This window comes from Cherax quadricarinatus, chromosome 58 (genome assembly GCF_038502225.1).
Source record: "Cherax quadricarinatus isolate ZL_2023a chromosome 58, ASM3850222v1, whole genome shotgun sequence".
NCBI classification, from domain to species: Eukaryota; Metazoa; Arthropoda; class Malacostraca; order Decapoda; family Parastacidae; genus Cherax; species Cherax quadricarinatus.
Window position 1 is genome coordinate 6,697,120 of NC_091349.1, and position 18,281 is coordinate 6,715,400.

General features: G+C 48.9%; 1 protein-coding gene across 1 annotated transcript in view; it reads left to right on the plus strand.

Annotated features, from left to right (window-relative positions):
* The window catches only part of LOC128698043 (NF-kappa-B inhibitor alpha), a gene marked incomplete at its 3' end in the record, with an annotated part of 57,784 nt that extends 39,874 nt beyond the window's left edge, over positions 1 to 17,910 (plus strand). Inside the window, 3 exon segments of the mRNA XM_070097587.1 lie at positions 15,859 to 15,947; positions 17,086 to 17,217; positions 17,797 to 17,910. Coding sequence (XP_069953688.1) covers positions 15,859 to 15,947; positions 17,086 to 17,217; positions 17,797 to 17,910 — 335 coding nt within the window.
* Between the last annotated feature and the right edge of the window lie 371 nt (positions 17,911 to 18,281).

Here is an 18,281-nt window from a genome sequence, read left to right on the forward strand (position 1 = left end):
AAGCAGTAATGTCGAGGGGGTCAGTCCTTCAGTCTTGAAGCAGTAATGTCGAGGGGGGTCAGTCCTTCAGTCTTGAAGCAGTAATGTCGAGGGGGGTCAGTCCTTCAGTCTTGAAGCAGTAATGTCGAGGGGGGTCAGTCCCTCAGTCTTGAAGCAGTAATGTCGAGGGGGGTCAGTCCTTCAGTCTTGAAGCAGTAATGTCGAGGGGGGTCAGTCCTTCAGTCTTGAAGCAGTAATGTCGAGGGGGTCAGTCCCTCAGTCTTGAAGCAGTAATGTCGAGGGGGTCAGTCCTTCAGTCTTGAAGCAGTAATGTCGAGGGGGGTCAGTCCTTCAGTCTTGAAGCAGTAATGTCGAGGGGGTCAGTCCTTCAGTCTTGAAGCAGTAATGTCGAGGGGGTCAGTCCTTCAGTCTTGAAGCAGTAATGTCGAGGGGGTCAGTCCTTCAGTCTTGAAGCAGTAATGTCGAGGGGGGTCAGTCCCTCAGTCTTGAAGCAGTAATGTCGAGGGGGGTCAGTCCTTCAGTCTTGAAGCAGTAATGTCGAGGGGGGTCAGTCCCTCAGTCTTGAAGCAGTAATGTCGAGGGGGTCAGTCCCTCAGTCTTGAAGCAGTAATGTCGAGGGGGTCAGTCCTTCAGTCTTGAAGCAGTAATGTCGAGGGGGGTCAGTCCTTCAGTCTTGAAGCAGTAATGTTGAGGGGGTCAGTCCCTCAGTCTTGAAGCAGTAATGTCGAGGGGGTCAGTCCTTCAGTCTTGAAGCAGTAATGTCGAGGGGGGTCAGTCCTTCAGTCTTGAAGCAGTAATGTCGAGGGGGGTCAGTCCTTCAGTCTTGAAGCAGTAATGTCGAGGGGGTCAGTCCCTCAGTCTTGAAGCAGTAATGTCGAGGGGGTCAGTCCTTCAGTCTTGAAGCAGTAATGTCGAGGGGGGGTCAGTCCTTCAGTCTTGAAGCAGTAATGTCGAGGGGGGTCAGTCCCTCAGTCTTGAAGCAGTAATGTCGAGGGGGGTCAGTCCTTCAGTCTTGAAGCAGTAATGTCGAGGGGGTCAGTCCCTCAGTCTTGAAGCAGTAATGTCGAGGGGGGTCAGTCCTTCAGTCTTGAAGCAGTAATGTCGAGGGGGTCAGTCCTTCAGTCTTGAAGCAGTAATGTCGAGGGGGGTCAGTCCCTCAGTCTTGATAAGTGTTCATCTTCCTCGCCTCAAACAAGTCTTACAAAAACAGTACATCTGAGAAACACTGCATGTGGGTGTTAAGACACTGAGGGCACGTTTCGGCCAGCAAGGAGCACGTGTCGCTGGTGTGGAGAGTGCCTGACGGAACCTGACACATCGCATACTGTTATCGTAACATGTGACGTCATACGTAGCGGATTTTCCAAGTACCTTTTACTCTCTCATCTTATCACTAGATACTCCTCCCCCCCCCTCTCTCTCTCCCTTCTTCGTCTTCTCTTCCTCCTCCTCCTCTTAGAACACAAGACTAGTGAAGCACTGCAGTAGACCTACAGCACAAGCCTTACCGACCCATGCTAGGCAGGTCCTGCACTTCACTAGTGACCCATGCTAAGCAGGTCTTGCACTTCACTAGTGACCCATGCTAGGCAGGTCCTACACTTCACTAGTGACCCATGCTAGGCAGGTCCTTCGCTTCACTAGTGACCCATGCTAGGCAGGTCCTACACTTAACTAGTGACCCATGCTAGGCAGGTCTTGCACTTCACTAGTGACCCATGCTAGGCAGGTCCTTCGCTTCACTAGTGACCCATGCTAGGCAGGTCCTACACTTCACTAGTGACCCATGCTGGGCAGGTCCTACACTTCACTAGTGACCCATGCTAGGCAGGTCCTACACTTCACTAGTGACCCATGCTAGGCAGGTCCTACACTTCACTAGTGACCCATGCTAGGCAGGTCCTACACTTCACTAGTGACCCATGCTAGGCAGGTCCTACACTTCACTAGTGACCCATGCTGGGCAGGTCCTACACTTCACTACTGACCCATGCTAGGCAGGTCCTACACTTCACTAGTGACCCATGCTAGGCAGGTCCTACACTTCACTAGTGACCCATGCTAGGCAGGTCCTACACTTCACTAGTGACCCATGCTAGGCAGGTCCTACACTTCACTAGTGACCCATGCTGGGCAGGTCCTACACTTCACTACTGACCCATGCTAGGCAGGTCCTACACTTCACTAGTGACCCATGCTAGGCAGGTCCTACACTTCACTAGTGACACATGCTAGGCAGGTCCTTCACTTCACTAGTGACCCATGCTAGGCAGGTCCTACACTTCACTAGTGACCCATGCTGGGCAGGTCCTACACTTCACTACTGACCCATGCTAGGCAGGTCCTACACTTCACTAGTGACCCATGCTAGGCAGGTCTTGCACTTCATTAGTGACCCATGCTAGGCAGGTCCTTCACTTCACTAGTGACCCATGCTAGGCAGGTCCTACACTTCACTAGTGACATGCTAGTAACACTGAAAGATGATAACACGCGGGACAAAGAACTAGAAGAAACACAGGGAAATAGCGACTAGGAATGAAGAAAAATCTGCTGAAGAGGGCCTCAAAAGAGAGTCGAAATATACAGATGTTTTAATCTGCTGTGTTTGTTTTTTTGTGTGTATGGTTATTACTGAGTAATGACAAGTGTTTGTTTGCTTTAGTTATCCATAAATATAGAAGATAAAAGATAGAAAAACATAGAATTTAAAATGACAAAGCATAGAAGTGAAGAACAGGTCCCAAGTGTGTGTGTGAGAGTGGGCCATCCCACAGCCTGTTATCATTGCCTGTCTCCTAATATTTAAGTGGGGTTTACCTCCACTTGTTACTACCACTACCAGTAGTACCACTACCACCACCATCACCTCTGCCACTGTATCAGTAGCATTACCACTACTACCACCACTACCGTCACTACCACCACTACCGTCACTACCACCACTACCGTCACTAACCACCACTACCGTCACTACCACCACTACCGTCACTACCACCACTACCGTCACTACCACCACTACCGTCACTAACCACCACTACCGTCACTACCACCACTACCGTCACTACCACCACTACCGTCACTAACCACCACTACCGTCACTACCACCACTACCGTCACTACCACCACTACCGTCACTACCACCACTACCGTCACTACCACCACTACCGTCACTACCACCACTACCGTCACTAACCACCACTACCGTCACTACCACCACTACCGTCACTACCACCACTACCGTCACTAACCACCACTACCGTCACTACCACCACTACCGTCACTAACCACCAGTACCGCTATCTCTACCAGTAGTATCACCACCACAACACTGGCAGAAATGTGCAGCAGAGTTGCTGGATATATGAAGTGTAATGTGATATTACGAACTATCACCCAGGATCCTGCAAGATGCAACTATCACCCAGGATCCTGCAAGATACAACTATCACCCAGGATCCTGCAAGATGCAACTATCACCCAGGATCCTGCAAGATGCAACTATCACCCAGGATCCTGCAAGATACAACTATCACCCAGGATCCTGCAAGATGCAACTATCACCCAGGATCCTGCAAGATACAACTATCACCCAGGATCCTGCAAGATGCAACTATCACCCAGGATCCTGCAAGATGCAACTATCACCCAGGATCCTGCAAGATACAACTATCACCCAGGATCCTGCAAGATACAACTATCACCCAGGATCCTGCAAGATACAACTATCACCCAGGATCCTGCAAGATGCAACTATCACCCAGGATCCTGCAAGATGCAACTATCACCCAGGATCCTGCAAGATGCAACTATCACCCAGGATCCTGCAAGATGCAACTATCACCCAGGATCCTGCAAGATGCAACTATCACCCAGGATCCTGCAAGATGCAACTATCACCCAGGATCCTGCAAGATGCAACTATCACCCAGGATCCTGCAAGATGCAACTATCACCCAGGATCCTGCAAGATGCAACTATCACCCAGGATCCTGCAAGATGCAACTATCACCCAGGATCCTGCAAGATGCAACTATCACCCAGGATCCTGCAAGATGCAACTATCACCCAGGATCCTGCAAGATGCAACTATCACCCAGGATCCTGCAAGATACAACTATCACCCAGGATCCTGCAAGATGCAACTATCACCCAGGATCCTGCAAGATGCAACTATCACCCAGGATCCTGCAAGATGCAACTATCACCCAGGATCCTGCAAGATACAACTATCACCCAGGATCCTGCAAGATACAACTATCACCCAGGATCCTGCAAGATACAACTATCACCCAGGATCCTGCAAGATACAACTATCACCCAGGATCCTGCAAGATACAACTATCACCCAGGATCCTGCAAGATACAACTATCACCCAGGATCCTGCAAGATGCAACTATCACCCAGGATCCTGCAAGATGCAACTATCACCCAGGATCCTGCAAGATACAACTATCACCCAGGATCCTGCAAGATGCAACTATCACCCAGGATCCTGCAAGATGCAACTATCACCCAGGATCCTGCAAGATACAACTATCACCCAGGATCCTGCAAGATACAACTATCACCCAGGATCCTGCAAGATACAACTATCACCCAGGATCCTGCAAGATACAACTATCACCCAGGATCCTGCAAGATGCAACTATCACCCAGGATCCTGCAAGATGCAACTATCACCCAGGATCCTGCAAGATGCAACTATCACCCAGGATCCTGCAAGATACAACTATCACCCAGGATCCTGCAAGATGCAACTATCACCCAGGATCCTGCAAGATGCAACTATCACCCAGGATCCTGCAAGATGCAACTATCACCCAGGATCCTGCAAGATGCAACTATCACCCAGGATCCTGCAAGAGGCAGCAGAAGCACTATACATGTGCAAGTTGCAATCTTCAAGTCACTGGCACGTAGATAAATGGCTCAGAGAACCGACAAGTTGATAAATTAGACACATGTGCAACACTTGGGTATCTTTATTGTGGCAACGTTTCGCCCACACTGTGGCTTCATCAGTCCAGTACTTAGAATAATGAAGATCAGAAGGAGTTTGTAGTAATCAGTCCCTCAGCCTGATTACATCGACTCCAGGCTGAGGGACTGATACCTCAAACTCCTGACTGATACCTCAAACTCAAACACCATTCTTCTTTGTATAGGACTGATGAAGCCACTGTCTTCCGAAACGTCCTGACAATAAAGATACCGAAGTGTTGCACAAGTATCTAAATTCTCAAGCCACTTTGCAAGGGACAGTTGTCAGAGATCTGGAATACAAGTCACTCTGGCTTTTATTTGGGTTACCCTGGAGGATAAATTACTCTATGTATGATAATTGCATTTATGTGTAACTGTACCTAAATAAATCTACTCCCAGTATTTAAAAAGAGGAGACAGGAAGCGGTGACTCCAGACGAGTGTGACTTGACATACACCTTGTAAAGTTGTAGATACAACCAGAAAGAGTGTCGTAGGTTAGGAAATGTACTTACACACGGGTACACAGATGGTAAATAGCTTTTCGCAGACTTACAGGAGTTCTGTGACTAACAGGAGAGACAGAGACAGACAGAGACAGATAGACAGAGATGGGTGGACTGTATATTCTTGGCCTACAAGAATGCATTTGACACTATCTTACAAGAGACTGGAACAATAGAACAATAACTTAAGGGGCATGCAAGGATAACAGAAAATTCACTATGGTGGATCAATGTCTTATGGAGAGCAGGCAGGGTGATTATCCGAGAATAGGGCAAGGTTAAAGAGTGGGTCTCCGCAAGGATCAGTATTAGCACCAGTGCTGTTTATCACGTCTCAGTGACCTAGAATAGAGAGATGTGTTCCTGTTTATAGATAATGCAAAATTGGCGAGAATAAAAGCAGACGAGGACAAAAAATGTGTATGAAAATTGGGTAAAGGAGGGAAGAAGACCGGACATTGAGTACAGACTCTAGGGGGACAGAGGCTACAGAACTCACTCAATGGACTCACGAAATCGTAATGACAAGATTGCAAACAAATCATACCACGGACGGGGATAGAACCCGCGACGGTCTGGAGTTTTGAGACTGATCGCGGGTTCTATCCCCGTCCGTGGTATGGTTTTTTCACTCAATGAGAAAGTAACCTAAGCATGGGAAGAGCCACGAGGCTAGGAGGGAGTAAGTCCGGCAAGCTGAGAGGCAGGACCTGGAACTGAAACTCGACCCACCCACAGCAGTGAGATGTGACAGGTGTCATTGTTCCGAAAAGTGAACACCTGGCTTGCTGGTGATACACCTGTCTCCCAGGATCACCTTTCACCCAGGTGTGTATGCTTACTCCTTGTTGCTGTGTCCCCTTGTTGCTGTGTCCCCTTGTTGCTGTGTCCCCTTGTTGCTGTGTCCCCTTGTTGCTGTGTCCCCTTGTTGCTGTATCCCCTTGTTGCTGTGTCTTGTTGCTGTGTTCCCTTGTTGCTGTGTCCCCTTGTTGCTGTATCCCCTTGTTGCTGTGTCTTGTTGCTGTGTCCCCTTGTTGCTGTGTCCCCTTGTTGCTGTATCCCCTTGTTGCTGTGTCTTGTTGCTGTGTCCCCTTGTTGCTGTGTCCCCTTGTTGCTGTATCCCCTTGTTGGTGTGTCTTGTTGCTGTATCCCCTTGTTGGTGTGTCTTGTTGCTGTGTCCCCTTGTTGCTGTATCCCCTTGTTGGTGTGTCTTGTTGCTGTATCCCCTTGTTGGTGTGTCTTGTTGCTGTGTTCCCTTGTTGCTGTATCCCCTTGTTGGTGTGTCTTGTTGCTGTGTTCCCTTGTGCCTGTCTCTCCTTGTTGGTGTGTCATATCTCTGAAATATCCTGTCCCTATCCACCTTGTCAATTCCTTTCAGTATTTTATATGTCGTTATCATGTCTTCCCTATCCCTGCTGTCCTCCAGTGTCATCAGGTCGATTTCCCTTAACCTCTCCTCGTAGGACATGCCCCTTAGCTCCGGGATTATTCTTCTTGCAAACCTTTGCACTTTCTCTAATTTCTTGACGTGCTTGACCAGGTGTCTGTGTACTCATCTATTTGTGGTTGCAGGGGTCGATTCACAGCTCCTGGCCCCGCATGCAGGTTGCGTACTGTTTTTCAAAGCAAAACATGATAGGTGCGTAGGCGAAAGCCTGCGTTATTTACGCAGTGCATTCCTGAGTTTCAGGAGGGAGGGAGAATTAGTGGGATTGGGGGGAGGGGAATGGGAGGGGGCAGCCAACTTACGGGAAATCCCGTCGGTGGGGTGGGGTGTGTGTGTGTATGTGTGTGTGTGCCAGGCTGGCCCTGGGCATGGCACCCCTGGGGCATGGCTGGCACCAGCAGACCCGCCCCTGGGGTATATATATTGGTGTCGGGGAAGCTACATATAGGCACCTCCTAATGTGGCCCTGCTGCTCGCTGCCTGGCACTATTCCCCTCCGCTCCCTTCCCCCTCTCCCCACCTTACTCACACTTACTAAATAAGGTCAGGCATGTACGCCTCTCTTGGCACTCTCACCACACGCACGCACGCACGGTCATGCGTGAGTCCTGCCCTCCAGGGGGGGGGGGCAGGAACTGACTCTCTCCTGCCCTCCAGGGGCAGGAACTGACTGTCTTGCCTTCCACAGAGGCAGGAACTGACTGTCCTGCCCTCCAGGGAGGGAGGAAATGGCTGTCCTGCCCTCCACAGAGCCAAGAACTGACTGTCCTTCCCTCCACAGAGGCAGGAACTGACTGTCCTTCCCTCCACAGAGGCAGGAACTGACTGTCCTTCCCTCCACAGAGGCAGGAACTGACTGTCCTTCCCTCCACAGAGGCAGGAACTGACTGTCCTTCCCTCCACAGAGGCAGGAACTGACTGTCCTTCCCTCCACAGAGGCAGGAACTGACTGTCCTTCCCTCCACAGAGGCAGGAACTGACTGTCCTTCCCTCCACAGAGGCAGGAACTGACTGTCCTTCCCTCCACAGAGGCAGGAACTGACTGTCCTGCCCTCCACAGAGGCAGGAACTGACTGTCCTGCCCTCCACAGAGGCAGGAACTGACTGTCCTGCCCTCCACAGAGGCAGGAACTGACTGTCCTGCCCTCCACAGAGGCAGGAACTGACTGTCCTGCCCTCCAGGGAGGCAGGAATTGACTTTGTCCTGCACTCCAAGAGGAGGAACCGACTTTCCTGCCTTACAGGGACAGGAACTGACTTTCATGCCCTACAGGGATTGACTTTGTCCTGCCCTACAGGGACTGACTTTGTCCTGCCCTACAGGGACAGGGACTGACTTTGTCCTGCCCTACAGGGACAGGGACTGACTTTGTCCTGCCCTACAGGGACAGGGACTGACTTTGTCCTGCCCTACAGGGGCAGGAACTGACTGTCCTGCCCTACAGGGACATGAACTGACTGTCCTGCCCTCCAGGGACAGGAACTGATTTTGTCCTGCCCTCCAGGAACAGGAACTGATTTTGTCCTGCCCTACAGGGGCAGGAACTGACTATCCTGCCCTCCAGGGACAGGAACTGACTTTCCTGCCCTACGGGGACAGGAACTGTCTGTCCTGCCCTACTGGGATAGGAACTGACTGTCCTGCCCTACAGGGGCAGGAACTGACTGTCCTGCGCTCCAAGAAGGCAGGAACTGACTGTCCTGCGCTCCAAGAAGGCAGGAACTGACTGTCCCGCGCTCCAAGAAGGCAGGAACTGACTGTCCCGCGCTCCAAGAAGGCAGGAACTGACTGTCCTGCCCTCCAAGAAGGCAGGAACTGACTGTCCTGCCCTCCAAGAAGGCAGGAACTGACTGTCCTGCGCTCCAAGAAGGCGGGAACTGACTGTCCTGCGCTCCAAGAAGGCAGGAACTGACTGTCCTGCCCTTCAAGAAGGCAGGAACTGACTGTCCTGCCCTCCAAGAAGGCAGGAACTGACTGTCCTGCCCTCCAAGAAGGCAGGAACTGACTGTCCTGCCCTCCAAGAAGGGAGGAACTGACTGTCCTGCGCTCCAAGAAGGCAGGAACTGACTGTCCTGCCCTTCAAGAAGGCAGGAACTGACTGTCCTGCCCTCCAAGAAGGCAGGAACTGACTGTCCTGCCCTCCAAGAAGGCAGGAACTGACTGTCCTGCCCTCCAAGAAGGCAGGAACTGACTGTCCTGCCCTCCAAGAAGGCAGGAACTGACTGTCCTGCCCTCCAAGAAGGCAGGAACTGACTGTCCTGCCCTCCAAGAAGGCAGGAACGTGACTGTAATTACAGGATAGAAATGACCACAAGGACAGGAGGATGGCAGGATGGAGGGAAGAAGGTAGGATGGAGGGAAGAAGGTAGGATGGAGGGAAGGGGAGAAGATAATTTAGTCTGGAGGAGGCAGTGGATCGAGATTTGGGAGTCGTTCTGTTTCTGTGGATTGGAGGGCTCCTACCCCCCTGTGGTTAGAAGGAGGGGCTTCTACCTCATTATGGCTAGGAGGAGGGAGTTTCTACCTCATTATGGCTAGGAGGGAGTTTCTACCTCATTATGGCTAGGAGGAGGGAGTTTCTACCTCATTATGGCTAGGAGGAGGGAGTTTCTACCTCATTATGGCTAGGAGGAGGGAGTTTCTACCTCATTATGGCTAGGAGGGAGTTTCTACCTCATTATGGCTAGGAGGGAGTTTCTACCTCATTATGGCTAGAAGGGAGTTTCTACCTCATGGCTAGGAGGGAGTTTCTACCTCATTATGGCTAGAAGGGAGTTTCTACCTCATGGCTAGGAGGGAGTTTCTACCTCATTATGGCTAGAAGGGAGTTTCTACCTCATTATGGCTAGAAGGAGGGAGTTTCTACCTCATTATGGCTAGGAGGGAGTTTCTACCTCATTATGGCTAGAAGGGAGTTTCTACCTCATGGCTAGGAGGGAGTTTCTACCTCATTATGGCTAGAAGGGAGTTTCTACCTCATGGCTAGGAGCGAGTTTCTACCTCATGGCTAGGAGGGAGTTTCTACCTCATTATGGCTAGAAGGAGGGAGTTTCTACCTCATTATGGCTAGGAGGGAGTTTCTACCTCATGGCTAGGAGGAGGGAGTTTCTACCTCATGGCTAGGAGGGAGTTTCTACCTCATTATGGCTAGGAGGGAGTTTCTACCTCATTATGGCTAGGAGGGAGTTTCTACCTCATTATGGCTAGAAGGAGGGAGTTTCTACCTCATTATGGCTAGAAGGAGGGAGTTTCTACCTCATTATGGCTAGAAGGAGGGAGTTTCTACCTCATTATGGCTAGGAGGGAGTTTCTACCTCATTATGGCTAGAAGGAGGGAGTTTCTACCTCATGGCTAGGAGGGAGTTTCTACCTCATTATGGCTAGAAGGAGGGAGTTTCTACCTCATTATGGCTAGAAGGAGGGAGTTTCTACCTCATGGCTAGGAGGGAGTTTCTACCTCATTATGGCTAGAAGGAGGGTGTTTCTACCTCATTATGGCTAGAAGGAGGGAGTTTCTACCTCATTATGGCTAGGAGGAGGGAGTTTTTACCTCATTATGGCTAGAAGGAGGGAGTTTCTACCTCATGGCTAGGAGGGAGTTTCTACCTCATTATGGCTAGAAGGAGGGAGTTTCTACCTCATTATGGCTAGAAGGAGGGAGTTTCTACCTCTTTATGGCTAGGAGGGAGTTTCTACCTCATGGCTAGGAGGGAGTTTCTACCTCATTATGGCTAGGAGGGAGTTTCTACCTCATGGCTAGGAGGGAGTTTCTACCTCATTATGGCTAGAAGGAGGGAGTTTCTACCTCATTATGGCTAGGAGGGAGTTTCTACCTCATTATGGCTAGAAGGAGGGAGTTTCTACCTCATGGCTAGGAGGGAGTTTCTACCTCATGGCTAGGAGGGATTTTCTACCTCATTATGGCTAGGAGGGAGTTTCTACCTCATTATGGCTAGAAGGAGGGAGTTTCTACCTCATTATGGCTAGGAGGAGGGAGTTTCTACCTCATTATGGCTAGGAGGAGGGAGTTTCTACCTCATTATGGCTAGAAGGAGGGAGTTTCTACCTCATGGCTAGGAGGGAGTTTCTACCTCATTATGGCTAGAAGGAGGGAGTTTCTACCTCATTATGGCTAGAAGGAGGGAGTTTCTACCTCATTATGGCTAGGAGGGAGTTTCTACCTCATGGCTAGGAGGGAGTTTCTACCTCATTATGGCTAGGAGGGAGTTTCTACCTCATGGCTAGGAGGGAGTTTCTACCTCATTATGGCTAGGAGGGAGTTTCTACCTCATGGCTAGGAGGGAGTTTCTACCTCATTATGGCTAGAAGGAGGGAGTTTCTACCTCATTATGGCTAGAAGGAGGGAGTTTCTACCTCATTATGGCTAGGAGGGAGTTTCTACCTCATTATGGCTAGAAGGAGGGAGTTTCTACCTCATGGCTAGGAGGGAGTTTCTACCTCATGGCTAGGAGGAGGGAGTTTCTACCTCATGGCTAGGAGGAGGGAGTTTCTACCTCATTATGGCTAGGAGGGAGTTTCTACCTCATGGCTAGGAGGGAGTTTCTACCTCATTATGGCTAGGAGGGAGTTTCTACCTCATGGCTAGGAGGGAGTTTCTACCTCATTATGGCTAGGAGGGAGTTTCTACCTCATTATGGCTAGAAGGAGGGAGTTTCTACCTCATGGCTAGGAGGGAGTTTCTACCTCATGGCTAGGAGGGAGTTTCTACCTCATGGCTAGGAGGGAGTTTCTACCTCATGGCTAGGAGGGAGTTTCTACCTCATTATGGCTAGAAGGAGGGAGTTTCTACCTCATGGCTAGGAGGGAGTTTCTACCTCATTATGGCTAGGAGGGAGTTTCTACCTCATGGCTAGGAGGGAGTTTCTACCTCATTATGGCTAGGAGGGAGTTTCTACCTCATTATGGCTAGAAGGAGGGAGTTTCTACCTCATGGCTAGGAGGGAGTTTCTACCTCATGGCTAGGAGGGAGTTTCTACCTCATTATGGCTAGAAGGAGGGAGTTTCTACCTCATTATGGCTAGGAGGGAGTTTCTACCTCATTATGGCTAGGAGGGAGTTTCTACCTCATGGCTAGGAGGGAGTTTCTACCTCATTATGGCTAGAAGGAGGGAGTTTCTACCTCATGGCTAGGAGGGAGTTTCTACCTCATGGCTAGGAGGGAGTTTCTACCTCATGGCTAGGAGGGAGTTTCTACCTCATTATGGCTAGAAGGAGGGAGTTTCTACCTCATTATGGCTAGGAGGGAGTTTCTACCTCATTATGGCTAGAAGGAGGGAGTTTCTACCTCATGGCTAGGAGGGAGTTTCTACCTCATTATGGCTAGGAGGGAGTTTCTACCTCATGGCTAGGAGGGAGTTTCTACCTCATGGCTAGGAGGGAGTTTCTACCTCATTATGGCTAGAAGGAGGGAGTTTCTACCTCATTATGGCTAGAAGGAGGGAGTTTCTACCTCATTATGGCTAGAAGGAGGGAGTTTCTACCTCATTATGGCTAGGAGGACCATACCTGGTTTGAGACCGGCACTCCAGAGTTTATCAGTTAATACCTAATCTTTTGTCTTATTCCACTGTTGGTGGTGGTAGTAGTAGTAGTCTGGTAGTAGTAGTGGTGTTGGTAGTGGTGGTGGATAACTAACAACTGGATCATAGGTTGTATTGGTGAAGCTTAAGGCTCTCTCACCCTCCACTCACAACCCTCAAACCTAAAACATGATCTTAAAATTGTCGAAGAAGAGGAAGGAGGAGGAGGAGGAGGAGGAGGAGGAGGAGGAGGAGGAACAAGAAGAAAGGAGACAACTTCCAAATTTTTGTCTCCATTAAAAAAATCGAGCAGTGTGACTCTCATTGTTACTCCTAGATCTTCCTGGTGTCTACCTGGAGTATATCTGGCATCTACCTGGAGTATATCTGGCATCTACCTGGAGTATATCTGGCATCTACCTGGAGTATACCTAGGGGGTGTTTTCGGGGGTCAGCGCCCCCGCAGCTCTGTCCGTGACCAGGCCTGGCGATGTATCTGAGCCTGATCCACCAGACTGTTACTGCTGGCCGCACGTAAACCAACATACGAGACACAACAGCAACTAACACCTGGTACCTAGTTACTTTTAGGTGAACATGGGGCAGTAGGTGAAGGGGAATGTGGGGGGGGTTAGATGTCAAGCCTCACCTGGGATTGAACTCGGGATCTTTTGATTGTGAGAGCCATTGTGGTTGCTGGCCTGTCCTTCCTTAACGTGTTTTGGTTAAAAATAGGTTCTATATGGTTGAGATTGGGTTGACGATGTTAAAAATTGGTTCTGTAAGGTTGAGATTGGGTTGACGATGTTAAAAATTGGTTCTGTAAGGTTGAGATTGGCTTGACGAGGTTAAAAATTGGTTCTGTAAGGTTGAGATGGGGTTGACGAGGTTAAAAATTGGTTCTGTAAGGTTGAGATAGGGTTGACGAGGTTAAAAATTGGTTCTGTAAGGTTGAGATGGGGTTGACGAGGTTAAAAATTGGTTCTGTAAGGTTGAGATTGGCTTGACAAGGTTAAAAATTGGTTCTGTAAGGTTGAGATGGGGTTGACGAGGTTAAAAATTGGTTCTGTAAGGTTGAGATGGGGTTGACGAGGTTAAAAATGGGTTCTGTAAGGTTGAGATTGGATTGACGAGGTTAAAAATGGGAGGAAGTTGATCTAGTAAGGTGAGTGTCAGAGGCAGGGATCATGTGCTCTCTCCCTCCCTCCTCCCCCCTCTCTCTCTCCCTTCTCTATCCATATACCTTGCTACCACCTCGACGCTGGGGTCACCTTAACTGAGGTTTGAGGGGTATGGTGCCCACGGGGGTATGGTGCCCACGGGGGTATGGTGCCCACGGGGGTATGGTGCCCACGGGGGTATGGTGCCCACGAGGGTATGTTGTGTAGTCACGAATTCGTGTGGCCATGACTGACCTAACTTATTTTACTCCCTAAATAACGGAGATATTTACGCGGTCGTCTAAATTGTCTGACTAATGACCAAGTGGAAGGAATCCTGGGGGAGGGATGTTGTGGTTGGTTGAGGTGTGCTGATTGTGTTGTGATAATTGTGATGGCGTTGTGATTGTGATAGTGTTGTGATTGTCATGGTGTCGTGATGATTGTAATACACTTATTGAATCCTCTGGAGGTACCGTGCACCGTCTGTTAAGCCTCATGTGTTCATAAGTAGTAATTTCAGCGTTGGTGTAGATTATGACGCATCTTTCTCGCCTACGTTCTAAGGAGTACAGTTGTAGGGACTTCAAACCCTCCTAGTTATTGAGGTACATACGGGTGTAAACATTACGACGTGTTTTCTTAAGACAACTTCTGTCCCTGCTCACCTAGCAGTCAAATAGGTACCTGGATGTTAGTCTACTGGTGTGGGTCGCATCCTGGGGACAAAATTGACCTAATTTGCCCTCAATGCTCTGCATAACAAGGACTTTCTATACAGTAGTTTGCCATTGATGTCAGCTATGGTCTGTATACCTTGTATACGGCTATATACCAGCCGTGAAAACTCTCTGTACAGAGAGGACAGGGGAGGGGAAAGGGGAAGTGGAAAGGAGAGGGTAGGGGTGAGCGACCAATGAGGGGGAGGTTAAAAGTTTGTGGGGTGAATACCTGGGTTATATTGGTGGGAAAGCTATTTGTGTGTGTGTGTGTGTGTGTGTGTGTGTGTGTGTGTGTGTGTGTGTGTGTGTGTGTGTGTGTGTGTCACGAGGAGTGACTTGAGTGAACACGGGGAAAACCCCTACTTTCCTCTCTTTCCCCCCCTCCCCTCCCCCTTACCGTCACCACTGCCCTTCCCCTCACTGTTTCCACCCCCACCCCCTGTCTACCTACCTGTAAGAGTTGCCAACACGCATATCTCCAGTGGTCACCAACACCGTCAATCACCACCAGTCACCACCACCAATCACCACCACCACCAGTCACCACCACCACCACCAGTCACCACCACCAGTCACCACCACCAGTCACCACCACCACCACTACCACCAGTCACCACCACCACTACTAGTCACCATCAACATCAACAGCTGTCAGTTCAAACACCATCAAAATTCTTACATTTATCATTTAACTGGGAGAGAGAGAGAGACTACCTGTTGATTAGAGATAGAGTGAGCGAGTGAGTGAGAGCAAGTGAGGTAGCACACAGGCGCCCTTGAATCACCCTGGTTGGCACTGTTAAGGTAGGCAGTGCCAGCCAGGTTGGCACCAGGGCGCCAGGCACCAAACATCACCATATATGGTGCCCGTACACAAACATGCAGTGTATGTGTGTGTGTGTGTGTGTGTCCCAGGCCAACGGGAATCCCCCATTCTCTCTATTTCCCTAGGTATCCCCAGGGCACTGACTTTTACGGGTTTAGCGCTACCCTGTGATAATACACATGTCCAGTATGGCTCACTTAGGTTTTCCCAGACATTGCCACGTCAACATTCCCATATCACAGCTTTTAGGTAAATGTTGATAGTGATTATTATAATCATTATTATTACTGCAACGTAACAGATGCCTTTTATGTAGGCTTGATCCTCCGTCCCCCTGTCTTAGTATGGGCTCAGCAAGTTGATGGGAGAGAGAGAGAGAGAGAGAGAAACGTTGCAACACTTGGGTATCTTTATTCTGGAAATGTTTCGCCGCACAGTGGCTTCATCAGTCTTATACAAAGAAGAAAAGTGAAGATCAGAAGGAATTTGATGTAATCAGTCCCTCAGCCTGGAGACGTGGGAAAAACAGAGGGGGGGGGGGGGGAGGTTCGAACCGCCGCCTCTGGCCAGGAATTCCTTGAGATTTAGTGACTCCTGAAGGGGCGTAAATCGTGCCGTCACCTGAGGCTATGTTGTGTTGTTAATGTGTGTACGTCTCTCGTTCCACAGGTCAGACTTGTATACACGTGGCAGCACAGGGTGGATACAAGGAGATTCTGCAGCACCTGACCTGGTATGGTGCAGACATCAACGCCAGGGTAAGTATGTATATATATATGTATATATATATGTATATATATATATATATATATATATATATATATATATATATATATATATATATATATATTTATATATATATATATAAATATATATTCAATTCTCCTGCAAGCAACAACTACCCACCACCACAACCATTACTACCACCACTGCCACCACAACAACCACTACTACCACACCTACAATCACTGCCACCACAACAACCACCACAACTACCACCACAACTACCACCAATGCACTGTCATGGGAAGGGAACTGGATTGGGGATGGTCCAGTACTATCAGTGTACCAGACACTACTATCACCATTCCTTCCGGTACTATCAGTGTACTAGACACTACAGTTCCTAAGTTACATGTGTAGTACAGTACTGGTAAATCTTCATCATTCCAGTTTACCCTAGGTACAGTAGAGCAAAACCGTGTCCCAGTGAAGCTGGCTCTGTGACATGTCATTCCTGGGACGCGTGTGTTCAAGCGCGCGCGCGCACACACACACACACACACACACACACACACACACACACACACACACACACACACACACACACACACACACACACACACACACACACACACGTACGTATCTAGAGGTATTATACACAGAGTAGGATAGGTCACGAGTGAGGGAGCAGTCAGTGAGTTTGAAAGTCAAATGCACACCAAAGGTAGTGTTCTAGTTCCCGTACAGAACAGCAAAGACACATCCCATACTTGTCAGTAACGTAAAGAGAGAGCAAAATTTAGCATTAAGAGCCATTGACTCGTACAAGAGGGAACAGGATGTCTAGTTAGCCAGAGCTAGTGAGAGACTGACCTCCACACGCAGGTGTAAGTACAATGTCAATTTGTAGTTCAACCCCCCCCCCTTCACCCTGATTGGCTGAGGTTTATAACTGGCAGTCATTCACAGTACAGTCGTGTGGGGCACTTAAGAAAATACCGCAATACTCTACAGCGTTTTTGGCTGATTGTGGGGGGTCACTTTTAAAAATGTGGTTGTTTGGTGTACGCTGTTAGATGTATCCTTCCCCGAGCCTCCCAGACCCACGTACACTGCGTCTATTTTTCCTCGTTGCAGAAAGAACTGTGACTTAAAATGTTTGGTTGTTTACAGGAAGGCAAGAGTGGTCGCACGGCTCTGCACTACGCAGTTGAAGCTCGCGATCCTGGACTAGTGGCATTCCTCACAGAGTCTTGTCGCGTCTCGCTCACGCTGGAGACTTACGCTGGACTCACGCCTTACCAGGTGAGAGAGAGAGAGAGAGAGAGAGAGAGAGATTCAGCATGCTGTTACTGTGTATATAGAAACAGAGCTATGCTTCCCGTCTTGGAGTATAGCAAGTATATCTTTAGCACCCAGGTATATCCCTATCATATATAAATCAATATACACCTCTAACTAGCCCTTCACATAGTCATTAAAGCTACGTACCTGTGCTTACCTAACTAATAATTTTTTCACACCTGAGTTAAGGCAACACACCTGTACCAGCAATAGTATATACCTGTACTAAGTACTAGTACACACCAGTACTAGCAATAGTATACACCTGTAAGATTTTTCTGGTATTATTAACCTCCTAGGTGTTAGTAACCCAGGTTAACGCAACATTAACCAAGGTGTTAGTAACCCAGGATAATCCAAGAAAGCCAAGCAGTGTAGGTTATTTCTAGTATCTCTCTAAAGAGATACTGGAAATAAGTCTCCCTGCCTAGTATGTAGGTACTATTACCTAGGTGTCCCACCTAGGTATCTATTACCCGAGATTGTGTGTTCTTACACGTTCTTACAAGTGCGCTAATCAGGCACCGTGTACCTTCACAGTTGGCGCTAGCGAACGGTGCGACGGGCTTAGCGAATCTACTCCTGGAGTTGGGTGCCCCTGGCGATGCTTTACCACCGTATCTCACCGCTGAAGATGACCTCGACTATGATGAGGTAAGTTATTACCTCCACTGCCACGGATCAAAGGGGTTTCAGGCTGCCTTTGCCTTTCCCCAGGCTTAGCTCACACACTGTGGTCCGTGGATCGATCCCAGGTACGGCTGGAAAACATTAGGACGTGTTTCCTTAAGACAGCTAGACTGTCCCTGTTAACCTAGTAGTAAAATGGGTACCTGGGTGTTAGTAGACTGCTGTGGGTGGCATCCTGGGGACAAAATTAACTTAATTTGTCCGAAATACTATACATGACAAGGGGCTTTCTATATATAGTAGTAAGTCATTGATGTCAGCTATGGTCTGTATACCTTGTACATGTACTTGTAGAAATAAAGATTATTATTATTATTATGTTCAATTCTGATTCT